The following is a 26,321-nucleotide window of genomic DNA, read 5'->3' as shown; positions in this document are numbered from 1 at the left end:
CGTTTCGCGCGTATAAATTTACGGTTAAGGGGGCGCTGAATAGCTTCGTAGAGAATGAATAAATTCGTAAAGATGAAACAGCGAGAATGGAACGTTATAAAATTATAAGTTGTAAAGGAATATAAAAGAAAAGCGTTGAAAGGAAGAGTGCGAGGAAGAAAGACGAAAGAGGAAATCAACCGACGAGGACCGTGTCGTCATCGAGGAATCTGTATTCGGGTATTTCCATGTTCGTGGGCGCTGGTCCCTTGCGTATGCGTCCAGATGCATCGAAATGGGAACCGTGGCACGGACAAAAAAAACCACCGGGTATGATACCGGCATTGGGGACGGGTACGCAGCCGAGATGCGTACAAATGCCCACTACGATCAACCATTCTGGTTTTTTCGTTCTTTCGTCGTCCGATTGAGGATCTCTCAGCTCCGAGACATTTACCTGTTGCTCTTGATCGATCATCGACTGTGGACTAAAATATTCGATGCTCGATTACGAGGCTCGGCAACCGAAAATTCCTGACGTCTCACCGGTGATAAACGAAGATTGGTTTTCCCCTCCACTTGAGAACCGACACTTTTCCAACAGTTATGCCTTGCAAACTAATTTCTATTTGCGCTTCCGCGAGAACTTCTCGCGAAGGGGCCATAAACATGACGTAATGCAACAAGTGAGATTTGAATCCGTACATTCCAGCGACGCTACCAACTAGCGAACAAATAATATTTCCCATTGTTTTTTGGGATACTTAGACAACTATTTTCAGCGATATTTTGAAAAACGTACCGAAAGATGCCGCATAAGTTGCGGCTCTTCGTTCGTCGATGCTTTTCCTCGCGGACACGTTCGGGTCTTTTAATTTTTTCCTACGATACTCTTGAAAGTTGACTTTCGGCAAGTCGGTGTGCGCGCAGCGACTATTCGCCGAACATAACGGCGATCGCAGCAACGCGAGACAACGCATCGACGTTTCAATGCGAGACATTTTTCTGATCTTCGGTCAAAGGCAGAGCGGAAACACGGGCTAGCCGTTTCTGTCGTTGTGGCAACGGTTCGCGATTGTTCGGGAAACGATTTACCGATAGAGCGCGAGGAGTAGTACTTAAAAAACTTTTCCGCTCAATGATACGTGACACCGATAGCACACGTATTGCCTATGGAAACACTTGAACGGCGATTCTTGCGAGATACGGTCTATCGCGACACTGATTTTCGATATCTCTGTTCGACTTTCAACGACTTTTTCTGCACCTGGCAGCTGACGAAACAGGAAAAGAACACATTCGATAATGATCAATTTATTCGGATAGATCAGGCAGTACAAAGTTTTTCATCATTCCGGGATAAAGTTGATTCCCAATATACCGATAAGGCTGTACGATAGTCATGCCCGAAAAGACGATAGACAGAAAAGTTCTGTTATCGCCCGACTCGTATTATAAGACATCAAGGTCTATCATTTTTGTCTCTGGTAAAGTCTCGAGCATACAAGCCGAAAGTAAGAAGATTTTTGGTCGGTCTATTTAAAGCGATGCTGACACTAGTTTGATCGCCGTGCGTGCGCTCCGTGTAAGAGAATCGTTGAATAGGAAGCAGCGAGTAATCGAGTACATCTGGCATTATTAAAAGCTTCGAAAAATCGTTGTACGTCGCGGTGATATTCAAAACGGTGAAGGTGGTGTCCGATGAACGGGGAAAACCGCAGGAATCCATCGAACCCTTGTAGCATTGCACGACACTGCACACGCGAACACCGGCGTGGACGTCTTGGCCGTACAGACGGACTCCGTCGTAAACGATCGCTCGATAATTAATTTGCGAATCGGCGGGACCGTTCGTGCGAACGTCGAAATTGCAACAAAAGTCTCCGTAGCAAAGCTTTTCGGTCATCGAAGCATTGAGCAGTACGGAATCGTAGTTCGTAAGGTTATCGTGCAGTAGCCGTATCGAGCCGAGCTCTTTTGGTTGAACCTCGTTTTGCTCTCTCGACTCGCTCGACTCGCTAGACTCGCTCGACTCGCTCGACTCGCTCGATTCGCTCGATTTGCTTAATTCGTTCCTCTTCGGAACGCGAGCAATCAACAGCCGATGTGCGGGAGAAGCGGTCATCGTGGCAACGGCGAGTCCTTTACGACCTAAGCGGATTAAATAACTCGATCAGCGACTAATCGGTGGAAATGTGTCGCGAAAGAAACGATAGGTTACCTAGATATATGCCGCTTCCGGCGTTTCCGTTCCTTGCTTCATGGTACCCGGACGCCAACAGGTTCACGTTCTCGCCATAGGACCACCCGAATTGCGTTTGAACCGCTGAAACGATTGCTTTCTCTTAAACAGTTCGTTAGCGCTTTCAGGTATAACTTACCCGTCAAAAATGGCACCTCCGAGAACCAGGCGGTCGAGTAGACAAAATCGGTAACGCCTAGATTCCTGGTCAGATTCAACGCTGGTACTGGGAATAGTATGTCGAAGCAAATGAAGGTACCGAACGTAACGCCAAAGTCGGTATCGAACGTGATGACTTCCGGAACAGGGGTGGTGTCGAAACGGTACTCCATGTACAGATTTACTTTGCGGTATCTGCGAACAACGAACGAATTGTGATGCAAAATTTCGATCGATGGTCGTTGATAAGCGTTTACCTAGCAACGACTTTTCCGGTTCGATCGAACACGACGTTGGTGTTGTGGTAGCTCACTCCATCCCGGCAAGTCTTACCATTGGGTGTGCACAATTCCTTCTCGGCGATGTTTACCACCACGTAGATGCGGTTCTGTCGTGCTGCGCACGAGAGACTCGTCAGAGTCTGTACAGAAAGTTGAATATTTAACGGGGACAAAGCTTTCACTTTACTCGATCTTCCAAGGGATTCGACGATCCCCAGACTTACCTCGCTGACGTTCGCGATTCTATTCTGGGTGCAGGGAACGTAGTTGTCCGTGGGGGATGGAATCACGGTTGCCCAGGAGTCCATCAGGGAACGATCGGGCATGTACAGCGACGTCAAGCCGTCCTCGGGAAACACGATGATATCGGCATCCTGTGAAACGTGAAAAGTCGACGTGCTTTCGACCGAAACCGGTTAATTTTCTTTTCTCGCTTACCTGTTTGCTCGCCTGTTCTATGTACTCGATGTAGGCTTGGCAATTGTCCCTCAACGTCAGCGTACCATTTTTGCCCCATTTGTGCGCCGGTGTAAATTCCACCACCGCTGCGGTGTAATAATTCGACGATCTTCGTTTAAAGCCTGACACCTGTTTCGCGTACGCAACGATGACATGCAACTTTCTCTTTTTCTAGCGATATCTCGTATCGAGTAAATGATGGTGCACTTACCGGGCGATAAGCCACGTGCGCAAGAACGAGCAGCAATCCGAGGCAGATCCACGTTCGGCGGGTCACAGCCATCGTTAACGACTATCCTGCGAACGAAATTCGTATTACGATCGTTTAGAACAATTGATCTCGTTTGTTCATCCAGTGATAGTCAACGGTTCATCGAAGAATCGTGTTTGCGTAAATTAACGCGTGATTATGCTACGTTACGTAACATACGTTGATATCGTTTCGAATTGGTCCTTACAACACCCATATTTTATTTTCCTTAAACGAGATTAATTAATCGGCATTATTCGCGTTTCAGAGGCTCGACTGTTGGTCAATCGCGCAAACATTCGCGAAACACGATTTTGCTCCGACTCTGACGATTCGTAGCAATTGACTATATCTGTTAGTAGTCGACTCGACGCGATCGCTGCTTCACATACCGATGGTTATGGAGTGAAGCCAATCCAGAACTCGTGCCCGCGACACGACCGGTTATAGTTTTCTCTTGCTTTTTCCTCCTGTCGCGGTATTCCCCGTATTCGCGGTATCGCGTAAGCGCTTGACATTGATCCGATAGTTTTTCTCGAATGGTTCGTAACGAGCTCCCCTCTGCCGTACATTTGTCGCGGTCTTTAGATAATGCACGTTCTCGAGTAATTTCAACGATTAACCAGTAAATAGTAAATATTTGCTTCGTACCTTGGCGAGGGATTCTCTCTGGTCGAACGCAGCCTCTTTGTTCGAACAATAGTATTCGCACACCTTGTCCAGCCAAATGTTGGAGACACGTTGCACCGTCTGCCTTTATAAATAGTCGCGTTATCATACCTATTAACCATCAAGTTTGATCAAAGAAATGGCACGAGGGCACAGTTGCCAAATCGTTACTATGTTGTCACATGTATCTCAAGCAAGAAATATAACGTTAATCTGATCCATATGTGAGACAATACCAATGCAACTACAAAACTTTCTTATTTTTGTTTTCTTTTACATGAAACTTTTACACGAAGTCGATGATCGCTTTTATCTCCTCTTTGTTCTATCGCGATTCGATTGGTCGCTGTCTGTCTCCCGAGAAATTGATTCGATCGAAACCGAATGACTCAAAGTCGCGTGAGTAATCTCGTTTCGCATTTCGCTCGCGGCTCCAGGTACGAGGGTCGCGTGATGCCGTGCATCGTGCACCGAGCTCGCGACGAATTAGTCCGGTTAAACGATTTTGATCCCATTTTGGCTGAGTCGTTCGGTTTTGCATGACATCGGCGTGTTCGAGGACCGTTATGAGAAAAGCGACAAATCACCCGTTGAACCGTCGACGAGGTTGTCGAAATCGTTGAACGGTCGAAGAAGCGATCGAGTCGGTAAAAGGAGAAGCCATCTATGCATATGGCGCGATCGGGTACGAAAGTCGAACGAACCGCGAAAAGTGACGCGCGATGGCTGCGGGACGAAAGGTTAGGATTTCCAAGGTGTGCCGTAGCGTGGAAAAGGTGGGGATCGCGAGCGCGCGATCGAGGGCGTCGCGAGCCCGTCTACCTATACGTATGGGGTGGAAAGCTGGCGGGGTCGCGACGGTGGGGGTTACCAGCCGCGAAGCAGCAGTGCGTCGCGACGCTGCCTGTCACGCGGTTGCTGCTTCTCTCCTATCTCGACCCCTTCTTTGCTCCTAAACGCGTTCCTCCTGACGCTTTCCTGCGCTTTCCTACGCTTTCCTAAGCTTTCCTCGATCGTCTTCGTGCTCGTCCTACCGCTCTCCTGCTCTTTTACCCTCTTACGCTCTCACCCTTTGACTCTCTATTCTCAGCCGTTGCACCCTCTGCAACCTTTCCTTCCCCTTTTCCTTTGTCCTCCTCCTCTGTTTCTCCTTCTTCTTCTTCTTTCGCTGCAGTTTCTCTCGTTTTCCGCCTTTTCTCTCGCGTTCTCCAGATTCTTCTCGCGATCTGTTTCTCCCTCATTCCCCCCTCCCGGACTGATACACACGTGCGCTCATTGGTTCCCATCGTCCGCATCACCGTCTACCGTTTCTCCGTCGCCGTACCGGTCTTTGCTTTTTGATCGTGTCGCTTTCTTCCGTTCGTTTCCCCTTTCTTTCCTTTCGACAATCGTCTCCTCGATTTTCCTTCGATTTCTACCGACATGTTTGCCCTTCTTTTCCTCCCTTTTCGATCCTTGAAACTTTTCCGATTCGATCCGAAACTTTCTCTCGGATCCGAAGCCGTTTTCCAACGTCAGCCGTGGTTTCGCGAAGGACGAGTACCGTAGGCGCGAGTACGAGAAACGAACACGCAGGACACGTCTCGGAAGCGGAGCGAGTGCTTTTTTTTCAGTGAACGACGCGCGAAACCGCGTTTAGCGATTTGGGCTTTCTTAAACGGCCGAAATTTCTGATAGAACAATAACGACAGAGGACGAATCCTTTCCTCTGTTTCGGTGAGTAAATCGTTCCGTTCCCTTTCCCTCCTGTCCTTCTCCCGTCGCGAGTTAACTCGGCCGCAACAGGATCCGCGGAAGAGCAAGAAAGCGGCGAAGGATTCGACGCGGCACGATGTCCTTCGTCGTATCGATACTCCGTGTCGCGTTGCATTCTCGATTTTCTTTCGCAATCGTCGAATTCGAGATACGAACGTCCCTTCAGCGCGAAAGGCGCGTCTGAAAATTTGATACTCGAAACGGACGTCGAACGAAATTGGCTTGCCGTCGTTTCGACGGGCGTCTGAGGTCGCAGATCGGTCAAGGTTGTTCGTATTATCGGGTTACCGGGAATAGCGGCGATCGAGATGGGAGGAAGCGGGTCATCCACGAATAACGTTCGAGAGTACCGTTTGTTCGTCGCGAGTTAACTCGCGAAACTAGACGTACGTTTGTTCGTACCGCGAGTAATCCGTTTTGCTCGGAGCGACGCTTTCTTCGTTCCCTCGTGGCTTCGACACGTATTCGCGAACAGAAATTGAATTACGACTAGGAATATCGAGCACTCCGAACGGTAACACCGATTCCGGTCGGACGAAATCTCCACGAGGCGGTTGTTACATACGCGGATTTGCTTTTAAACGACGCGTACGTGGCGATGTTTACGCGGTGCGCGTACACCGTAAAAAGAGGAGAGAAAAGAAGCAAGTTCGCGTTACGAACACAAATAGCTGTCACGCGTGTTTTGAAAAATATTTACGTAAGCCGCGGACAGCGTTCGTCCGTACGTTTAACCTTTTCGAACGCGAAGCAAAGCGGAGAAGCTTAGTTTGTCCTATTTTTAAAGCTTTTCACTCGGCTGATAGTCAATTATAAATGCCGCATCTCCTTTCTTGCCTGACACCGAAATTTCGGAACCTCTTTCGCCTTTCACCGGGCGCGAGGCCTCTGAGCTGTTTCAGCCACGCGAAGATCCAACGAACGACGCTCGATTTTTCAGGGCGATTAAAAATATCGATTCGATCGGAAAACGCTCGGAAAAGAAGCAACGAAAGAAAGGAAGGAAGGAGAGAAAGAGGAAGGAAGGAAGAAAGTCCACCCCGTTTTCCGGCCCGAACGGATCATCGTTATTAATATAATAATCGATCGTTAACCGGATCAACGAGTTTGAACGTGCTTCGTCGAGCCTTCTCGATCGTCAGGATCGCTGGACAAAAAGGTGATCAACGAACGAGGGATTCGCAACAGCGCCGAGGGGGACAGCGTTGTTTCCCCAGGCGAGACTTTAATTAGATGGAACGCGCCCACCTATGCTCACGGTTCCGGAGCCGCATATAACTCTCCTGGAAAACCTGCTCTCGACTTATCGCGATTTCAAACGCTTTCTCCTCTTTCTTCCCGCGTATATAAGTTTTTGGCTGAAAATCTATTCAATCGCGTAAACATTGTAGATCACTCTCGACGACTCTACGTCGTAGGCGGAAAAGTTCACTTGTTTTCGTATTCGTTGCGTTAAGAAAGCATACGCTCCGAGTGGAAGACGGCCGTATTTCGTAAAACGTACTCGATTACCAGATATCTAAGAGGCTGTTGATAAACCACGATATTAATGAAACTTCTCGCGTTGGCTCGTTGAGGAAAAAACAGACCGCCGGTAATCACGCGTTCGCGTGTTTCGGAACGCGAAAGTTGTCCCCTGGGAAGCCGGCTACGCCTTAGGTGGACGCGCGTAGATGGAAATCGCGTGTCTCTCGCTTCGAAGTTGGGAAACATGGAGCATGTTAACGAAGGGTGGAGCGGGCTATGGGGGGAAGGAAAACGGAAAAATGTCGAGGAAAGGTTACGAAGAAAGAGCGGAGAAGCGACGAAAGGGAAGGAAGAACGGATAAGGCTGGTATCGATTTTCGGTAGAAAAGTAGCGTGTAGCTAGCCGGATGCGATGGTTGCGCAAAGATTCTATGGTTCGTTGGTGATATCGCGTCGAGTCAATTGGTTCGGTCGTCCGCGTTCTTACGTACCGAAATTGGCGTCGATTTCGAGCGACGACGATCCGGTCGGTTCCAAAGCGGGATCGAATCGATCGCCGCGTTGCTTATTCTTGGCTCGTCCTCGACGACGAGCAACATCCGTTTCACGCAGAAAGCGGACCGGAGGAAGAGGGATTTATTTTTATCGCGAAGCGCGGAAACGCGTGCCGTTTTTCCGCTATCGGCGCTATAACGAACGTCGCATCGATTCGTAAAAGAAGAAACGCGATAACGTAGGAGAATTAACGAAAGAGAAGAAACGGTAAAAGCCCCTTGCTAACCCGTCGAGAACGATCGAGTTAGCAACGTTTCTCTGTTGAAGGTTGGAATGGAGCGAAAAGGCGTGATCTTGATGGCGGTGTTCGGAACGGTCGGAGGTCTGGCGATACTGGCGGTTCTCGGTTTAGCTGCTTGGCTGTATTTACGAGCGAAACAAAAGTCGAAACAACGGGGCGAAGATTTCGAGCAGCAGGACGAACAGGGGGACGGTTTTATCGTCGACCGAAACGGAAAACTGACGAAGAAAAACGGTTTCTTGAGTCTGAAGACTCCCTTGATCAACACGAAAGCTTTCGGGTAAGATTGAGCACGAGTAAATATCGCGGGAAATCTCGCGCGTTTAGGGGTAGTTTTGTTGGCGCGCGGTGGACAGTCTAGCCTGGCGCGTTCGCTCGGCAAAAATACCTACAAGATTTGGCCGGTAACGGCGTTCGCGACTTACCACCGGTCGTTCCTTATCGACCGACGAAGCGCTCGTGTAATAAATTGTTACCGACCATGGAAAATTTGCCGTTTCATCGAGCTGGCTTTGCCGGCGCGGCGCGTTGCGTGTCCGGCGACGAGCGAATAGTTTCGCCTCGAAAGAAAAACTAGGGAAAATCGTGTCGAAATGACGCAACGCGAAAAGATTCGTTTCGATTCGATGGCGTGTCACTCGTCCGTTTCGCCTGGATACGTGGCGTGTCGCGAAAGGAGCGACGTCGGGTGGAGGTCGCGTATCGCTTACGACGATTAACGTCCCTCGTTATCGTCGTCGGGTGGTGGTTAGGCTCGCCTCGAATCGACCGAATAACTCGGGAAAAAGTTGTCGTCGACGAGAAACCGAAGAGGCGGCGCGTTATAAATTCCGTTATACCCTCGACGAGGTGCCAATTGGAAGGCTGCCAAGTAGCCTGCTGTTTCGTAGCACTTAAATCGGCGAAACGCAACAGATATGCCACTTGTTACGTTGCGCGCTATAACCGTTTTGCTCGGAGCGCAACCGTAATTCGCATCGTCGCGAAACGCTGGAAAGTACGGTCGGTTCGTGGCCGATCTTCGTCGGGCGATTACTCGCTTAAAATACTCGTTACGCTCGTTATAGATGCTATAACGAGGCGACGCGAGCGGAGCAGTGGAGAAATTGAGCGATGACCTTGCGTCGTAATCGCGAACTAACTCGAACAAATATCGCTAATGCATCGCGGGCTGTATCTGACAGATATTTTAAGCCAAGGTACATAAAGCACCGATATGCGACGCGTGTCACGTCGTCGACAAACATTCGTCTCGCGCGTCGCCGTCCTTCCGAGCGAACATAGATTTTCGGCAGCATTTTCGTCGAGCCGACAGGCCGTTCGAACGTCGACGATGATCCGTGCGCCGACTACGAGAACGCGGGGAAATTGGGTCAACGGCGAAACCGAATTCGGTCTATCTTGGGTCGCTGGACATTTGGACGCGAGGCATAATTACGCGATCGAATCGCTCCCACCAGCGGACGGCTACGCGAACGGGAGGAGACGAGATCGAACGCGTGCACGCGCCCACGTTCCGCGTCGTCGAACGATCTCACGAACAAAGCGTCCAATTGTCTGGACGAGACGAAAGTCGATCGCTGACCGTCGAAGAAACGTCGCGTTCGTAAGAACATGTACACGAGGACACACAAAAACGAACGCGACGAGTCGAAGGACGAAGGCGGAGAGAGGATACGAGCGAGGAGAATAGAAAGGACCGCGATATAGTAACGTTCGCGGGAGAATAGAGAGTATAGAGAGAGCATAGGAGAAAAATGGAGAGAGAGAGAGAGAGTGGGGGCAAAGCAAGGGCGTACGGTGGCTGATGTTGTATCGGTCGGTAAACGGTGGTTGGTAGGCGAGCGTAACGGATGGGGGCAGGATGGTGGAGCAGCGAGGACGAGAGTCGGGAGCGATAGGGGTTGTAGGTAGGTAACGAAGGTAGGTAGGGGTTAGTCCTGCGAAGCGTGGGGGTGGCAAAGGCACACGGGACGGACGAGAAAGAGGGCGCATAGAGGTTAGGGGGTTAGGGGTGCGAGAGGCGCGCGAAACGAAATAGACCAGAGTCGAACAGGGGAAGGTAGAATCGGACGGAACGAGGACGTAGGTAGGAGAAGAAGGAGACGAACGAGGGAAAGAGAAGGAGCAAGAGAAAGAGAAAGCGAAGGAGAAAGAGGAGGAGAGAGCAAGAGAGAGAGAGAGAGGAGGGAACGGGAAAAGGTGGGGGTCGGACACAGGGGTAGCGGTAGGATTCTGGGGGTTGGAAGCAGCTGAGAGCAGTGTACGAGTAGGTCATACCACGGAAGAGGAGAGGTAGTTCGCGTTCAGCAAACGGCTCGACCGTTCGGTTGGACGAAACGTACGACGGTAGTTCGACCGGCGCTACTACGCTCTGCGTTCGTTTCGGCTCCAGACGAATATCTTCGACTCCTGTCCTCGCCGTCTTCGTCGCCTACATCGTCGTGGTTGTTTCGCGAAACAGGACGAGTCGTCCTCGACGATCGAGAAGAATGGATACTCGGTCAACGAAAAGCAACGACAGAGCGTGTTCTTCGCCGAGATTATGAATTACCGCGCCAAGTAATTGTTCCTATCTTTCGGTTGACGGATCGACGCTTCGTTCGCGTCGTTTGCCGGAAAAGATATTCCGTGTCTTCGGCTTATTCGGATAGCCACCGATCATTCGCGCGTCTTCTCCGCGAGATTTCGCCTCGACGATCGAAGACACGAAGAATCTTTTCTACTTTCCTTCCGATCGTCCTCTCGTTCGATTCGTCCAAACGTCGTCCGATCTTCGACCGGTACCTTGATCCGTCGCGATCGGTCGATCGAACGAATCGAAACGACGAGAAGAGAGGAAGCGACAGAGGAGAAGAAACAGCGTAGAAGACAGCGTAGAGAACGAAAGTGGAACGGATGAAGACGGAAAGGGATTTCTTTTCGAGCCGCGAAGAAGCACGAAGAGCGGAGACAAAAGGACAGAGGGAAGAAGAAGAAGAAAACACGGAGAGCGGTGAATTATGGCCGAAACGTCGTCGTAACTCGTAACCGAACGAACGGGGTATAAATCGTTATCGTCGATCGTTACTCGTTCGTCGTTAAATCGTATATCTCGTGGTTGACGCGTCGGCGTCGAAACTGTCCACGTTGCACGGACGCGTCGCGCTACGTTACTCCCGACAAGATCGAAACGAGCATCCCGTTACTTTTTTCCGACGATTCGAGGTTTATCAGTGTCCGCGAACGTTCGCGCGTCGAGCAACGATCATTTTTTGCCTTCTATAAATCCGACGAGACGTCCATCTGTTCGACCGGACGATTCTTCCGATCGCGATCGCCGCTAAAGTATTCGGATTCGAACCGCGCCGAGAAGAGAAACGATCGAAAAGGAGGAAAGGAAAACCGCGTCGAGAGAGAAAATCGATCGTCGTCGAAAAGGATAAAAAAAAAATCGACCCGGAGAAAGTGGAGGATAACAAGATTAAGGAGAACAATAAGAGAGGAGACGAAGAGCAAAGAGAGCGAAAGAGAGGGAGTTAACAGGGTTGGGGTAGGTAGTGGCGTGACGAGGCGAGGCGAGTGCAAGTAGGGGTGAAGGATAAACGAAAGAAGGGAAAGGAAGGTGAATTACCTGTTTATGCGCGCAAGAGTATCGAGTCTGAGGACGGTTCGAGTGGTTGTTGAGCGGTGAGCGATTCGGAAAGGAGCAGGAGGAGGAGGAACGAGAGAACGGAGGCGATGTTCGGCAGAGGACGAACGACGATCGAATCATGCGATACTGGTCGGGGAAAGCGTTAAACGCGAAGAAGGGAATAAACGGCGACGAACGTTGGTAACAAGGAGCTCGGATCGAATCGGTGTGCGTAGCACGTGTATACGCGTGAAAGAAGCTCGAGAAGAAGAGAGGATACCGGCTCGGAGCGAGAACGCGACGGCCAGCGGTAACCGCACCGGTCGATACGCGATATATCGGTGACGGAGCGATCGGTGCATCGACAGGAGGCGCATCGATCGGACGAGCGCGTTTATCGAGCAGAGGAGGATTCGTCGCGCAAGTTGGAACTCGCGAAAGCCGAACACGGCGGATATTCGATTCCTCTGTAGTTCGGTTCGCGGAACGATCGAATATGGAAATCGCAGCCTCTGCAATGTTGGATGGCCTGAAAAATAATCGAATCAGCAAGTTGGCACTGTCGCGGTTCTTGTCGCAGAGTCTGTGAGTAAATTAACTCGGCCGTTCGTCGAGCACGTAATCGATTCGACGCGGTACGAGTAAGCAGGATGCTCGAAAGCATCGGCACGTAGCGCGCAGTAATTGATTGCTTGGCTTTTCCTATGCTTTTGCCGCGTTTCATCGTCATTCAGCCACTCTGAGTCGCCGCTTGAACGCGTTATTCCCTTTCGATTCGCGTACCTCGAGCACCCGCTTTTCCGTTTGCGCTACCATTCGAACAAGTCTCGCGGTCTCGGTGCTCACCAATCGTTCCGCTCCGTCGGAGTCGGTTTCTAGCGCCGGGACGTACGGAGCCGACGGACGAGGAGACGTTTCTTTTCGATTCGCGAAGCACGGGAACGCGTAGAAAGTTTCGATCCGCGTTGCTCGTGGTCGCGCGCGTGCATACGCGACGAAACAAGGACACGTCCCGAGAGACGCGCGTGCACGACGCTCTTACCCGATCGATCGAATACGAGATTGCTACATGCGAGTCGGTCGAGCTGGCGGGTGTCGGTAGATTTACGCGCGACGGGAAAAGATTCGATCGATCGGAGGAGGTATATTCGGAAAAGTTGGCTTCCGAAACGCGTAACGTTGGCGAGCGCGCGCCACGCATCGAATTACCGGCAGCGCGCGCGAAAAGCGACGCGATGGGAAGAAAGTTTGGATCGCGCGCCGCTCGATCGGTGCTCGAATCGACCGTGGCGATCGGCGATGGACTTTCCGCGTATTCGAGGTTCGGCCCGCTAAACGGCACGAGGACGCGTTTGCGCGTTCGCGCGGTTGCGCGCGATCACAAGTCCGCAACCCATTTTTCGAGTCTTTTATTTTCCATCCGGTTCTTTCCCGGCAACGAACACGCGAGTCGAACCGAAAGGACACCGACGCTGGCCCAGTTTGTTCCTCGTTGCCTCGGGCTTTTAACGATAAAGCACCGGGAACAGGAAAACTCTCCGATCGATACCGTTCTTTCGGCGATCCGGTCCTTTCCGTTCGCTCGGGCCGCTCGCTCGGAAAACGAGCTCCCCGATTCGAGTTTCGTTCGTCCTTCGACTCTCTCGTCCGTCGCTGCTGACTCCGTTCGATCTCGAGGACGCGAGGGAGAGCCGCGTTTCCGAGAGCGACGCGACGGAAAGGAAAGAAGAAAAGCTGGTTATCGCGCGAAATCTAAAAAACGTTGGACATCGATCGGAGCCAGTCGAGTACCGGTACAAAGAGTCATCGTGGTCGGTCGAAGATAACCGACGGATCGAATCGAGCTCGAGGCAGAGCTCGATCAACGATAAGGCAAGGATTTTATGGAAAACGGTGGCGGATCGAAGCGCAAAGGCAAGGGCGGCGGAGGGTTGGGCGGTGAAGGGTGATGGGACGGAGGGCGCGAGGGGTTTGTTCGGTCGGGGAAGGAGAAAACGGAGAGATAGAGTAACAGAGGGAAAAGCGTGGGGTAAGGGGTTAGAGAAGAGGGGCCAGTAGCGACGGCGATGGCGCGGTGCCGTTAGTGTCGGTGGCGGTGGTGGCGTTGGAGGTGGTGGTGGTGGTGGCGGTGGTGGCGTCGACAACGATGGTCAGAGAATAAGGGCACGGAGAGGTAAAAGGATCGAGTGGGGATTCAGAGCGAAGAGAGGGTAGGTTTAGAGCAGAAGGGAAGAGGAACGCGAGCGATGGAGAGAAAGAGAAGAAAAAGCTCGGTGGTGGCGGAGGAGCAAAGAGAAAAGTAGGGGAGCGAACGTTTGATCCCCGGTGCGTAGGAGAAGTTCTCCATGGTGTCCGGAACTCGTTTGGCGAGCATCGAGGTGGCGCCAATGCATCGAAAGCTCGAAAGCATCGATGCGTGAAGCGGAGAGCCGCTTACCTGCCTCGACGGAAAACTTCAGTCGGTGATGCGACGCGTTTGCGGTTGGTGGGAAACAAATTCGCGCGCGTTACTCGCTTAATCTGCGAGCGCGGTGCCGCGTTTCGATTTTCCTTACGGTTTATCTCGATTACCGGTAACCTCGAGCGGAATCGATCGATCTCGTTCGGCGACAACGTCGTTTTTCATCCTCGACGTTTCCTGCGTCGCACCGCGATCTTCGGCGGTAAATCGTAACGAGTTAGCAGCCGGCAGCGGCGAATTAGGCGCGGCACGGCTTCGATTCTCTCTCGAATGTCTGCTCGATGCGTTCTCGGGAGTAACAGGTGGTTAAGAAGCGAAACTTGGCAGTGATCGAGCGGCGAAAATACCTTTCGGCTCGCGGTTTAGCTTCCATACGCTTTTCGGATAATCGCATTCTCGCGGTCCGTATCGTTCGCCGATTTCTAGCCAACTTTTCGCGGCTAAATAGAAGCTAGATAGACGCGACCTTTCGGTATCGCGGGCTTCCAGTTCGCGGCGAATGTTCACCTGTTCTCGAGTCGCCGTCTGGTCTCGTCGCCCGGGACGAATTCGACGGTCGCTTTGGTTCCGACGTGTTTGGTCGATCGCGGTGTTTTCGCGAGCGATAAAACCGCGGAAACGACGCTCGATAGACCGTGAAACATATTGTCCGGATTTGCAACTAGATTCGAAGTTTCGACGAATCGTAAGCAGAGCGAATAACGTTTTTTCCCGGACTCGTAAAATTTATAGCCGCGCGTACACCGACTAGGAACCTGTTGCTCGAACGTTCTTCGGCATTGACCGAGCCGCATCACGGCCAGGAACTCTCTTACCTTTGTTGTGCGCGTGCGTTTCGATCGATCGTCTAGCTCGTAATTTGCTCTCGTGCCAAAAACTCGAATTTCCCGTCGCTACCGAGCAATCGCGAAATCGAGCAGTCGTTCCGAGAGACGTTTCATTGGCTCGTTTCCTTCTGCGAAGGAAAGAGCTCGTCGCGTCGCGTCGCATCGTTGGGTCTCAGTTCGAACGCGTCGCCGTCGAAGAAACGGGTAGTCGATCAGAGAGAAGAGACAGAGCCGACGAGAGAAAGAGGGAACGTAAGATGGAAGAAGATGGATAGGGTAGGGTAGGGTAAGGTAGGACGGGGACGAAGAAGATGATCGGACAACCACGGGGGTCGCGCGAGCCAAAGGAACCGATCAATCGGCCGTTTTCACGGTGGTAAAGGAGAGCCGCGTCGCGTCGTTGGCGATCCTTTAATTAACGTGTTCGAAGAGAAATGCTTGCGTGTCCGGTAGGATGCGCGCGCCGCGTGTCTATCGACCTTCGCGAACGTCGTTGCCACGTGCGCGACCCGATACGTCCCTGACTGGACTGGATTCGAGATTCGTCGTTCGTTTCGAAAATATCGATCGTGTCGCGCGATCTGCTCGCGAGTCCGCTGTTCGCGTCCAATTTTCCGCTATCCGTATGATTTTAGCGCGGCAGGACGTCGCTCGTGGGTGGACAGCGTGCGGCGCGCGATGCGCGGCAGCGAGGGTGGTGGTGGTAACGTTGGCGATAAAAAGGATACCGGTGGCGTCGACGCTGCCGTGGACGCTGGTAGTGGTGTCGACCGGAACGCGTAGCTAAGATCGATCCGAAACCCCTTCTTTCGACCGACGGACCGACCGACCGATCGACCGACCGACCAATCGACCGAACCAGTTTTCCCCTTTTTCCTCGCACGGTTTCGCGTTATCGTCGCGTTCGTCATCGTCCATACGACGCCGCGAAACCATTGTTTTCTCGCTGCTCGAACCCGCCGAAATGCGAGCGTATGATCGAAATGGCGTCGAGACGTATTCGAGCATGCGGCGCTCGTGACATCGACTTTGCGACTCTTTCGTGGTACAGTTGTACGAATCGTTTGGAATTTGCAGGAATCGCGTGGACAAAATCGAAAACGGAGCAACTTCGCGTACTCGCGGATAAACGGATTCGACCGCGGTACCAGGGACTTGGCCGAATTCGCGCGAGAAAAATTCGAGAACGAGAATTTCTCGTCTCCTCTCGTTACGTTTCGTTTCGTTCCGTCCTGTTCTGTCCCGTTCAAAACGGGCATCGAAAATCGCATCGAAATTCCCATCGAAACGGAAACGCGAACGCGTTTCCACGATAATCGTGGCTGAACACTGTCTCTCGAAACGATAAAATTATGTGGGCTGCAGTCACGAGATCGTTGGAAATACTGGTTGCCTTCTTCGAGTATTACACCACCAGGTAAGGAATGTGCGTCAAATCGGCAAACAATGGATTTACACTTGGCATGATAGCGTGTCTCCCCGAGACGATTTACCGTCCGTGATACGCGTCCGATTAAACTTCTCTGGACGATGACTCGCGATATGGGTGCACTCTCTCTTTCGCTCTGTCTCTGTCTCTGTCTCTCTCTTTCTCTCTCTCTCTCTCTCTCTGTTTCTCTCACTTTCTCCTGTCGTCCATATCTCTTCGTCTCTGTCACTCTTTGTCTCTATACGTGTTTCGAATTGTCTTCGAAGATTTTCCGCCGTCGCAACTGGCCATTGAAGCGTTGCGAGAACGAGTGCGTGACAATTGCAACGGAGTCCGATTCGAGGAACGTTTCTTCTTTCTTTTTTCTTTTCTTTCTTTCCTTTTTCAGCCCAGTGGACAAACGATAGCGGAAGGTTAAGGTTACGACATCGTGGGAAACTGTAACAATAAGCCGAACGTCGGAACGTGTTTCTTTTACTTTCGTAGATTTTTCTTTCTTTTTCTCTCGTTAACTTTGACTTGTTTATTCGTTTGTTTATTTATTCGCTTGCGTGGTGCCCGAGATCGTTAAAGACTCACCAGTTCTTTTGTTTCATGCATCCTTTCGGCGTTACGATTGGAATCCAGAGCGCAATTGGAGTAAGTATACGCGTTCGAGTTGGCATATAGCGAAAATTTTTTAACTCGTTTTCTCTCTGGTATCGCTTCACTTGACTCTTCTATCTTCTCTTTCAATTTTCCTTCCTAACGGGAATGTCTCGTTTCGCCACACGGATGGTCGCTGTTTTCAACGCGTAAGTAGCTCTACCGAATCGATCTATCTAGATTTCCGATTCTTTGGATCCTCTGTAGCGTTTCGAAGCGTTGACGGCTTGCCCTTTCGTTCGTTCGCGCGTCCTACCTTTCGTTACTCTCGCGAACACTTTACCCCGTTCGACGATTGCTCGTTACCCTTTGCCAAACTCGTCGTCGAGCTACGGATCTTCGATCGAACGGACGAACGCGAACGCGGCACGATCGCTCGAATCGTAGCTCGATGGTTAAATGAAAGAGCACGCACGTAGACGCTCGTAGACGCCAGTAGACGCTAGTAGATGCCCGTAGACATCGGTTGCACCGTAGTCCGTCAGGCGCTTCGTATACGCGTACCCTCGCACTACGTAGCTCCCAGAGTCGTCGTTCACCGTAGTCAGTAATCCAAATCGTTGTTATCGTTGCCGTTCTATTCGATCACGCTGTTTCAGTTACATCGATACGTAGTTTCGTATGATTTTCACCGTAGTGGACGCTTTGATTCTTAGCAGTCGAAGAACGGACGTGAAATCGGGGTGACGCGAGATCACGCGCGATACTCTGCAACCGACAGGACGGAACACGCGACGATTACGCGACGATTACCTCGACCATTACGCCACGATAAGACTATAAAAGACGCTAAAAGACGCGACGAAACACGCAAGCAGCTCGCAGAGTATAGTTTGGACAAGATGCGGATGGAAGGTTAGAGAGAGGGTCGGTTGGATCTGTTGTAGAACGACCGGTGGTAGTCCGGCGAACAAGTCGGCGACTTCTACGGGCGCAAGCGGTGCCGGCGGAAGCGCCGTTGGATCGACAGCAGGCGGCGCCGGTGCGAGCGGATCGGCGTCGAGCGCGATCGCGATCGCGGGCAGCAGCAGTGGGTCAGGGTCTGGTTCCGCCTCCGGTTCCGGGGTTGGAAATGCGAACGCGGGCATCGGTGGAGGCGCGAACGCGATCTCTGGCAGCGGCGCCGGCGGCGCGGGCGCCGGAGGCGTCGAGCCTCGCACCCCGACCGCCGGAGCGCAAAACAAACAGCTGCAGAACGTCAAGGGCGATCATCCTTCGGTACGTTCGGATTAGAAGGCGACGCGACGCGACATCTAATCGATCTAACGTTTCAGAAAGCGTTCCTGCAGAGCAGATCCATGTCGTTGGTCGACATGTACATCGACAACTCGGAACCGAGCGAAAACGTCGGTCAAATTCATTTCAGCCTGGAATACGACTTTCAGAATACTACGCTTATCCTCCGTATCATACAGGTTGGTTGTTTCTTTAACGTTGTTAGAAGCGGACGTTCACCGCTCGATCACGACCGATTTCAGGGTAAAGATCTGCCGGCGAAGGATTTGTCCGGAACGTCGGATCCTTACGTTCGCGTCACCCTTCTGCCGGACAAGAAGCATCGACTCGAAACGAAAATCAAGAGGCGCACGCTGAATCCTCGATGGAACGAAACGTTTTATTTCGAGGGTAAGTTAACGAAGGGGAGAGGAAGAGATCGTTGCCACGAATTCACGTTGCGTTCTGCCCTAGGTTTCCCGATACAGAAGCTGCAAAGCAGGGTGCTGCATTTGCACGTGTTCGATTACGATCGATTCTCGAGGGACGACTCGATCGGGGAAATGTTTCTTCCGCTCTGTCAGGTAATTTCGTAATCGCGAACGAGCCACGAGCTCGGAACGCGATCGCTGACCCGTGTTGCGACGATCGTAGGTCGATTTCTCGGAGAAGCCTTCGTTCTGGAAAGCTCTGAAACCGCCCGCGAAGGACAAATGCGGGGAATTGTTGTGCTCTTTGTGCTATCATCCGAGCAATTCCGTGCTGACTCTGACGTTGCTGAAAGCGAGAAACTTGAAAGCGAAAGACATCAACGGAAAGTCGGGTGAGTCTAGGAATGTAGGAACGGGCTACGATCGCGACGAGTTAACTCGAGATGAAACCGTTTATCGTTTTGTTGGTTGATTGAACGCGTTCAGATCCGTACGTGAAGGTGTGGTTGCAATTCGGCGACAAGAGGATCGAGAAACGAAAGACCCCGATATTCAAGTGCACCTTGAATCCGGTCTTCAACGAAGCGTTCTCGTTCAACGTGCCCTGGGAGAAGATCCGCGAGTGCTCGTTGGACGTGATGGTGATGGACTTCGACAATATCGGCCGCAACGAGCTGATCGGACGGATCCAGTTGGCAGGTGAAAGATCGTTTCGAGAACGGGTCGAAACTCGGAAGCGTCGATGACGATCGATCGTTTGTGAATTTCAGGGAAAAACGGTAGCGGCGCGAGCGAGACGAAACACTGGCAAGACATGATCACGAAACCTCGACAGACCATCGTACAGTGGCATCGACTGAAGCCGGAGTAAACGCTTCCGTGCGGCCGTATTACCCGAGAGCATCGAAAATCCTCGATTCAGTCCGGACCAATGGCTCTCCAGTTGCACGGTCTTCCGGGGTTCGAGGCCGACCATCGAGAAACGTTTCTCGACGTCGTCCACCGTCTCGGTTCCCGTTTTCTTCTCGGCCGACGACCGCGTCGAATGCGTCGAACGCGCCGAGAAGCCGAGTATCGGCGAACGGCCGTTCCACCCTCGTTTCTTCCCCCTGTTCCCGTTTTTCCGCGAGTTTCTTTCGGATCGAGACGGATACACGAATCCAGCCGGAATCTCGTCGATTCGCTTACCGCCTTTCCTTCGCCTCGTACCTGATTTTTCCCGACGCTGCCGATTCGATTATCAACGTTTTCTTTCCTCGCGCTATTCTGTCGCCCTCGTTCGTTTTCCCTTTCTGTTCCCGGTTCGCGCGCAACGACGAACCCATCGAATTCGACTCGCGCGCGTCGCTCGCGTTTCGAGCGGCCAAGACGCTCGAGGACGCGTGGCCGATCGACGTTACTTTCGCGACACCATTGACATTTACATCGAACGTTATTTTTATGACTGTTTTTGCACGAGTAACCACGTACCGAGTACGTGATACCGTTGCTTCGAATACCTGTTGACGCGATTCAGCGTTCTTCCCGTTACCCGTTACCCGTTATCCGCGTGTCGTCCGGTGTCCGTCGATTCCGACGTTCGTTCGCCCGTTTATTTTCCCATTTTCCCAACCCGTTTCCTTTCCGCCGCCTCTCTGCGACGCACTTATTCGCCACCGTTCGTTTTCCTCGTCCTTTCCTCGACGATTTGCGGCTTTCTTCTTTATCGTTTTTACGCGAGCGATCGGAACGGGACATCGGAGCGTAACGTTGAATTCTTACTAGTAGAAGAAAAACAGCGACTAAAGCAGCGATATTTTTGACGGAATTTTTGTATCGACGTAGTCGGAGATCTTTTGAAAGCGATGAAAATTGTGATCGGTGTTACACCTTGAATTAATCTTAAGCGTTACATTCAATAGTTTGCTGTTGTTGACGATAACGTAGATCGATCCCCGTGATCAAATTCAGACGACGATTTGCAGATTTTTGCATATATACGTATACGTCACACGTACAAAACGTACAAAGCGTACAAAACGTACAAAAACGTACATACACACAAATGCATACATGCATACATACACGCGTATACACGTTGGCGTTCGCGGTGCGCGTGCGCGTGCGTTCGACGAGGAAGAACTAGCCTCGTAGTCGAGAAAAGTTAGCTAAACGCGATTCGCGATCGAGCGACGAAACGTTTTCCTCTCGTCTACCTCGAAACGCACGCGCTCGCCTATCGTCGAACACCGAATCTTGATGCATCCGCACACACGTGCATCGTATATGTGTGCACGTAATTATCGAGTAGCACAAAGAAAAGAAACGTGTAGACTAACGTTTGTATATCGTAGCCTGTGTATTATATACCGTTGTACGCGAAACGTTGACAGTGAATTCGATTCGGTTAAACGAAATTGAACGAAACGAAACTAAACGAATCGAATCGGGTAAAGTGACGAAAGGTCTGGGTAGTGTAGTGTCGCGACCAAACGATTTTACGCTGGATTTCGCGCGCGTTAGATCCGCAGCGTTCGGCGGTTCGATCGTTCGGTCGTCCGTGAGTGGAGGCGCGGATGCGGGATTACGCGGATTAGTCGGAATTAGCGGAAAAAGGGAGATTTAGAAAAAAGAAAAAAAGAAAAAAAGTGCCAAAAACTAAATGTAAACAGCGAAACGAAACGAAAAAGTAAACGAAAGATTTCGTTGCCGAGCGTTATTTGTTCGATCGTTTTGTAGCGTGCGCTCGCGACGCGGTCGTGGCGAGAATAAAAGAGCTTACGCTAGGCCGGCCGAACGATCGGCGATCGAGAGCGACCGCGAACGCCGATCGGGAGGATCGGCCGAGCACCTAGCTCCGTATAAAATACCGCGTAGTTGTTACGTACTATGCATATCCGATGGTGATGATCGAACGCCAGAGATTCGTCAAGCTGTTCGAGCAACCGATTTAACTACGAAAGTTTGGCGGTTATACGCGTTCCGTCGCGTTCAGTTGGGACGCGCGTTTATTCTAAAGAGAAAAGAACAAAAACAAAAAAAATAAATGAAAAAACAACTCGTAGAGTCAAACGAATCGTTGAGATACGTAGTAGCGTGTATACAGTTAAGTACGCGTTAGTTCGAACCGGATGCGAATTGGGCCTTATACCATGGATTACCTCAATCGTAAGCAGCTTGCGAGACAAGTTTCAGTCTGCGATAACGATATAGCGAGCGTTAAGATTTTAATTAGGCGCGGGAACACTTTGCTGCTCTACGTTTACGAGCTTAGCGAGCCAACTCGTTTATCGAGTCCGAGTTACGGATTCCGGCGATCGGTCGGAAATTTCGCGCGCGAGTCGAGAACTCTCGTTCGCTCTCGTTCTCTTCCTGCTCGCTTTCCTTTTCGATCGTGAACGACGGCTGGAGAGAACGGGAGAGAAGAGCGACGGCGAAGAGACGGGAACGGGGAACGTACGTCGCGAAAGCGCGGAAAGCGTGAAATACAACTCGGACGGGATACAGCGCGAGAGAAGAATTCAGGCAAATTGAAACGCGCGTGAAACGGTCGAGAGAAGAAGGGCAAGAAAACGTAGGAAAATATAATTAGTTAGAGAACGTAGCCGACGTAAAGCGGTGCGACGTTCGCTTACCGGATACGCGACGGAGCCGCGATCGGGAAGAAAAAAATAAAGAAGGGACGAAAAGGAGGGTGGAGAACGGGATCGATCGTTGGCGGGTTCGTTCGATGGTACGTACGTAAGTCGAGACTGCTCTGACGCGTATCCGGTCCTCGTAGCGCGCAACGCCATATATTTTTTAGCTTCGTATCGCGTACGCGTTCGTTACGTTTGGATGGTGTCGGATCGAATCTCGATTCCACGTATTCGCGAACGACGAACGAAACGGAACGGAACGAAAAGGAAAGGAAAGAAAGCGTACGCAAACGCGCCGTTGGAAAAACGGTCGCGTTTCCGGCGACAGCAGCAGCAGTCGTCACGGATCGTTACGAGATCCGCGCACCAGTCCCGTCGCTAGCGGCGGATTCGATGCCGTATCGTTTTCGTGTCGTAGTATTCCGTATTGTATCCGAAGCTCTTACATCCCACCCCATCGCCCTTAACCGCCCCGCCATTCTATCCTATAGATAGACCAACCTCCCCCGTTCGACCATTTCGCCCCGTTTATCCCCTTTTATTCCCCTTTATCCCGTCATCCCGTTCTCCGAACCTAACCCGTCGAAGCGCATCAATTAACTCTTTGCCGCTTAGCCGTAAGCTCGATATCGCTGTGTGTTTCCTTCGAGATATCGTTTTACGTTTACGAACAAATCGAACAGATGCATTTATTATTTCCAGAATATCGCTTGATGCTCGAGATACGTTGTATATCCGAATAAAGAGAATTTCGTTTGGAAAGTATTCGTCGCATCCATTTATTCCCGTTCCAGATTTCGAATTTCAGATTCCAGAGAAGACCGACGATCGAGACGCGTTAGGAAGACATGCCGATAACGTTGGTCCTTTCGAGCAGTCGAACGACCGTCGATACCAATTTCGACGAGATCCTTTCCATCAAGAGTCGGCTCTTGATGCCGGCGGTGTGCAGCGCCAGCTGATACAGGTCGGAATAATACTGCGAAGTAAAAGTAATAGAAAATGCGGAGAAAGGGAGTGCGAACAGATCGATTTACCTCGGTGTCGTGCTCGTCATATGGTAATTCGGAGAACTCTGGACTGACCTCGGTGCAACGTACGCGCATGGTTCTCGATGGCGTTACCAACAGCGTCAGATTGGTGCGCTTCGGGTAAGACGAACGTAAACGCTATCGATAAGGTTATCGTACAGAGACAAAACGCGCGTTACCTCTTTGGCCAAGCAACCGTGCATCTCTTTCAACTGCACGACTATCTGACGAAAGTCGCGGGTGGCGTTCCATCGCGACCAAGCGAAGGTATACGCGGTAGACAGCATAGCCATGCATCGTCGCAGATGATTTTCCGCGGCGGGATGTTTCGTGTTGATTCCCGTCAGATAAGAGATCGCGTCACGATCAGGAAAGAGTTCGCAACCGAGTGATTTCAATCGCTGCGCACAGTGTCGGTATCGTGAAAAGATCTAACGCGGCGGAGGCAGGTGAAAAGTTCGATTACCTTGATCAGACGCTCCAGATCGTCGTATTCGCCGAGTATCCCTTTGAGTGGATCGTTCGAGTGGCCGGTCAGCGAGTTCAAGCAGACCCGATCTTCCTGCGAACAAAGAGGCGCAACGTACTGGCTCGAAACGACGGAAAAGCAGCAACGAGTTTACCCTGACGACGAATTCGACTTGAATCGTGGCGGCCGTTATGGAGAGCACCACTCCGCCGTGTTCGCGGCCACTTTTCCCCGTTTCCGGTTTCAGTTCCCAACTCTGGAACGGAAGATTAGAGAATTTGTAGGCGGCCAAGCCGTGAACGCCTAATCTGCCGCTTCTGAACGCGATCGTTTTCTGTTCTTCGTTGAATTTCACGTCGTGAATGTGCTTGGTCGACCAGATTTCCTTTTCCGGCATCCATTGGGCGATCAACGGCGGTTCGAACCAAAAGATCGTGTCGGGTAGCCTGTTGGATCACCTGAAAATTTCTACCGATCGTTCTTCCATGCGCGAACGATACCTCTCGCGAAACGATCACCGACCTCAGAGTGATCAGAACGAGCGCCTCCATCGCCAGTTCCAACGCTTTCATTTCTGCTTCTATCGCTTCCGGTGTTCTCTCGGACTCGGGCACCGGCTCCGGCGTCACGTAGCGTCTCGAGAACGCCACGAACTTCGGTTCCTTTGGCAGCTCGACTGCAACCAACGCGTATCATCGCATAGTCTACGGACGATCGCTGATCGAAGCACACTCACGAGTGGTCAAGTAAGTTCCTTTTCCGAGGTCCTTCGGTTGAGGCGGTTGGTAAAGAAGATCCACGCGAAATACTCCGCCGAGAATTCGATACTTTCGCAGGTTCACCTCGGTCTTTTCGCACCGCGTGAACAGCAGTCTCCTAACCTCCAGTCTCGCCTCGTCTACGAAACGTCTTGTCCTTTATCGGTCAACTTTCCCTCGCTCTCACTCTTCATCCGTCTCCCTTACCTTCTCTTTGACGAATGATCTCGTACGGAGTCGGCAAATAGGGTAACGATTCCGCTTTCGAGGACAACGCGGAATCGAGCTCCGCTCGTCTGTCTCTGCGCGCGGATCGCGGTCTCTTCTTTTTACCCCGTTTGGTTCTCCTCTCGGGTGCAATCGCTGGCGGATGTTCCATTAGCTCCAGCAACGCTTTTTTCTCCTCCAAACGTAAGCGTCGATCTTCGGCTTGTTCCTCTCGTATACGAACCTTCTCCTGGTATTCGTTTCTCGCGAATTCGAGCATATCTGGAAGAAGAGAAGGATGAAACGCGAAGGTCGAAACGACAGCGAACCGTGGCCTACCGGGAGAGCGACCCCACAGTCCGAGCAAGCGCTCCGGAAGATCGGGCATTAGACGAGATCGCGTTTCCGCCGAATAATGATCGTGAGCGAGCCAGAGTCCTCTGATCGCCATGCGATGGCAGTCGACGTCCGTCGGCAGTTTGATCGTCAGCTGCATCTCCTTGAATTGTACCTGGATCGGCTTCCTGTCGAGACAAGAAATCGGTAACGGACTCGATTCTATCTCTAGCGAGAACGACGTACAGATCTTTGGCCAACATGGGTCGTTTCATTCCGATGGGTAACGTGATCGGTGCCCAGAAACAGCAGACCAGCTTTTCCGTCGCTCGAACGTATCCGACCGTTTTCGGGTTCTCCAGGATCATGTTCTCCTCGATGTTACGCAGTAATCGATAACACGCCATATCTATCCACCGTTGAAGCCTGTTTCGTAATTCGGTCGCGATCTGTACACGAGATACGTTTCGTTTCGTCTATGTTCGATCAGCGAGAATCGACGCTCACCTCTTTGTGCTCGGCTCTGTACTTCTTCGAAACGGCCATAGAAAAACGAACGATTTCTTCCAGCTTGTTCAGCAGCTGAAACGCGAAGATCGTCGATCGTTGTCGCTAATCGTTCGCGTTTTCGTACTTACGCAAATCGCCGCTCGACGCTTCTCCTCGACGTTGTCCATGCTCGCGTCTTCCTCCTCCGTCGACCAGATATAAGCGAAAGCGTTCAGTTCGGGCAGCGACTCGGGGTCCGGCAGTCCGTCGCAAGTCCCGTAACGGGCCCACTGAAATGCGATTCGCGCGATGAAGGACAGGAGAAAACCGCGTCACGGAAAAAACCGATACCGACGCGTTCCTGCTGTTCGATAAGTCGTTCGTTCTCGGTGTGCACCGCCCAATGTCTCGAGAAAACAGCCGTCGTCCGCTCCAACTGCGCCTCTCGAATCGCCGCATCTTTCGCGTCCAACAGCGCTCCCTGTTTCTCCTCGTGTTCCTCTAACCGAATCTCCTCCTTCAGATCTTTCATCGCTCGTTCCCTGCGTGAAATCGTACGCGATCGAGAAATCGCGGAGAGAAAAGAGGGACCGTCGTTACCTGGGGTCGACCAGTTCTTCGCTGTCCGTCGCGCTCTTCTCGTCCACGGCGGGCTTCGCCTTCGGCGAACCTCGCTTTCCGCGCTTCATCTTTTCGGGACGGGGCGTTACCGCGACCGGCGGCGCTCTCTAAATCG

General features: G+C 51.6%; 4 protein-coding genes across 22 annotated transcripts; 1 reads left to right on the top strand and 3 right to left on the bottom strand.

Moving 5' to 3' along the window:
* Positions 1–72: 72 nt before the first annotated feature.
* Positions 73–1,180, bottom strand: LOC100875807 (cytochrome b-c1 complex subunit Rieske, mitochondrial). Its single transcript, XM_003707920.3, has 3 exons — positions 782–1,180; positions 526–703; positions 73–467 (listed from the first exon to the last, which is right to left on the bottom strand). Exons 1-3 carry the CDS (start codon positions 978–980, stop codon positions 176–178), a joined length of 669 nt encoding a protein of 222 aa, XP_003707968.1. The 5' UTR covers positions 981–1,180; the 3' UTR covers positions 73–175.
* A 97-nt stretch (positions 1,181–1,277) lies between these two features.
* On the bottom strand, positions 1,278–4,120 carry LOC100875582 (vanin-like protein 1). 5 transcript variants are annotated; one of them, XM_012296140.2, is made up of 8 exons: positions 4,022–4,120; positions 3,332–3,417; positions 3,100–3,249; positions 2,886–3,035; positions 2,638–2,801; positions 2,361–2,575; positions 2,201–2,305; positions 1,278–2,130 (listed from the first exon to the last, which is right to left on the bottom strand). In XM_012296140.2, exons 2-8 carry the CDS (start codon positions 3,401–3,403, stop codon positions 1,442–1,444), a joined length of 1,545 nt encoding a protein of 514 aa, XP_012151530.1. In that variant the 5' UTR covers positions 3,404–3,417; positions 4,022–4,120; the 3' UTR covers positions 1,278–1,441. The 5 variants fall into 5 exon arrangements, with proteins under 5 accessions (XP_012151530.1, XP_012151534.1, XP_012151531.1 ...); XM_012296144.2 differs by having other exon boundaries at positions 3,332–3,412; positions 4,022–4,114; XM_012296141.2 differs by lacking the exon at positions 4,022–4,120 and adding an exon at positions 3,763–3,890.
* On the bottom strand, positions 4,036–26,321 carry LOC100875468 (dynein axonemal intermediate chain 7). 2 transcript variants are annotated; one of them, XM_076535757.1, is made up of 14 exons: positions 26,186–26,321; positions 25,941–26,127; positions 25,735–25,875; positions 25,604–25,678; positions 25,343–25,545; positions 25,100–25,284; positions 24,761–25,042; positions 24,532–24,693; positions 24,318–24,471; positions 23,950–24,241; positions 23,793–23,888; positions 23,506–23,727; positions 23,333–23,440; positions 22,971–23,274 (listed from the first exon to the last, which is right to left on the bottom strand). In XM_076535757.1, the coding sequence occupies exons 1-14, from the start codon at positions 26,272–26,274 to the stop codon at positions 23,134–23,136; spliced, it is 2,337 nt and encodes a 778-aa protein (XP_076391872.1). In that variant the 5' UTR covers positions 26,275–26,321; the 3' UTR covers positions 22,971–23,133. The 2 variants fall into 2 exon arrangements, with proteins under 2 accessions (XP_076391873.1, XP_076391872.1); XM_076535758.1 differs by lacking the exons at positions 22,971–23,274; positions 23,333–23,440; positions 23,506–23,727 and adding an exon at positions 4,036–4,150.
* Positions 4,767–23,060, top strand: Syt7 (Synaptotagmin 7). 14 transcript variants are annotated; one of them, XM_076535783.1, is made up of 11 exons: positions 4,767–5,755; positions 6,735–6,953; positions 8,084–8,337; positions 17,015–17,026; positions 17,920–18,250; positions 18,307–18,447; positions 18,511–18,658; positions 18,722–18,831; positions 18,902–19,070; positions 19,165–19,377; positions 19,449–23,060. In XM_076535783.1, exons 3-11 carry the CDS (start codon positions 8,090–8,092, stop codon positions 19,547–19,549), a joined length of 1,473 nt encoding a protein of 490 aa, XP_076391898.1. In that variant the 5' UTR covers positions 4,767–5,755; positions 6,735–6,953; positions 8,084–8,089; the 3' UTR covers positions 19,550–23,060. The 14 variants fall into 14 exon arrangements, with proteins under 14 accessions (XP_076391898.1, XP_076391897.1, XP_076391895.1 ...); XM_076535782.1 differs by lacking the exon at positions 6,735–6,953; XM_076535780.1 differs by lacking the exons at positions 4,767–5,755; positions 6,735–6,953 and adding an exon at positions 7,021–7,628.

Source organism: Megachile rotundata, chromosome 9 (genome assembly GCF_050947335.1).
Source record: "Megachile rotundata isolate GNS110a chromosome 9, iyMegRotu1, whole genome shotgun sequence".
In the NCBI taxonomy this organism is placed as follows: domain Eukaryota; kingdom Metazoa; phylum Arthropoda; class Insecta; order Hymenoptera; family Megachilidae; genus Megachile; species Megachile rotundata.
Note: the sequence above shows the minus strand (reverse complement) of the source record. Positions and strands in the feature narration are given on the sequence as shown.

What these genes read in the sequence shown, in the direction of transcription:
- LOC100875807 (XM_003707920.3), bottom strand. Translation starts at nt 980, where the DNA reads ATGTCTCGCATTGAAACGTCGATGCGTTGTCTCGCGTTGCTGCGATCG. An exon ending in AACTTATGCGGCATCTTTCG is followed by an intron (nt 704 to 781) that starts GTACGTTTTTCA and finishes TTTGTTCGCTAG; the next exon opens with TTGGTAGCGTCGCTGGAATG. An exon ending in CCAATCTTCGTTTATCACCG is followed by an intron (nt 468 to 525) that starts GTGAGACGTCAG and finishes CGAATATTTTAG; the next exon opens with TCCACAGTCGATGATCGATC.
- LOC100875582 (XM_012296140.2), bottom strand. Translation starts at nt 3,403, where the DNA reads ATGGCTGTGACCCGCCGAACGTGGATCTGCCTCGGATTGCTGCTCGTT. An exon ending in CGCACGTGGCTTATCGCCCG is followed by an intron (nt 3,250 to 3,331) that starts GTAAGTGCACCA and finishes TACGCGAAACAG; the next exon opens with GTGTCAGGCTTTAAACGAAG. An exon ending in ACCGGAAAAGTCGTTGCTAG is followed by an intron (nt 2,576 to 2,637) that starts GTAAACGCTTAT and finishes CGTTGTTCGCAG; the next exon opens with ATACCGCAAAGTAAATCTGT.
- Syt7 (XM_076535780.1), top strand. Translation starts at nt 7,506, where the DNA reads ATGGAGCATGTTAACGAAGGGTGGAGCGGGCTATGGGGGGAAGGAAAA. An exon ending in TCAAGGGCGATCATCCTTCG is followed by an intron (nt 18,251 to 18,306) that starts GTACGTTCGGAT and finishes CTAACGTTTCAG; the next exon opens with AAAGCGTTCCTGCAGAGCAG. An exon ending in CGAAACGTTTTATTTCGAGG is followed by an intron (nt 18,659 to 18,721) that starts GTAAGTTAACGA and finishes GTTCTGCCCTAG; the next exon opens with GTTTCCCGATACAGAAGCTG.
- LOC100875468 (XM_076535757.1), bottom strand. Translation starts at nt 26,274, where the DNA reads ATGAAGCGCGGAAAGCGAGGTTCGCCGAAGGCGAAGCCCGCCGTGGAC. An exon ending in AGCGTCGAGCGGCGATTTGC is followed by an intron (nt 25,679 to 25,734) that starts GTAAGTACGAAA and finishes TTCGCGTTTCAG; the next exon opens with CTGCTGAACAAGCTGGAAGA. An exon ending in AAGTCGAATTCGTCGTCAGG is followed by an intron (nt 23,889 to 23,949) that starts GTAAACTCGTTG and finishes CTTTGTTCGCAG; the next exon opens with GAAGATCGGGTCTGCTTGAA.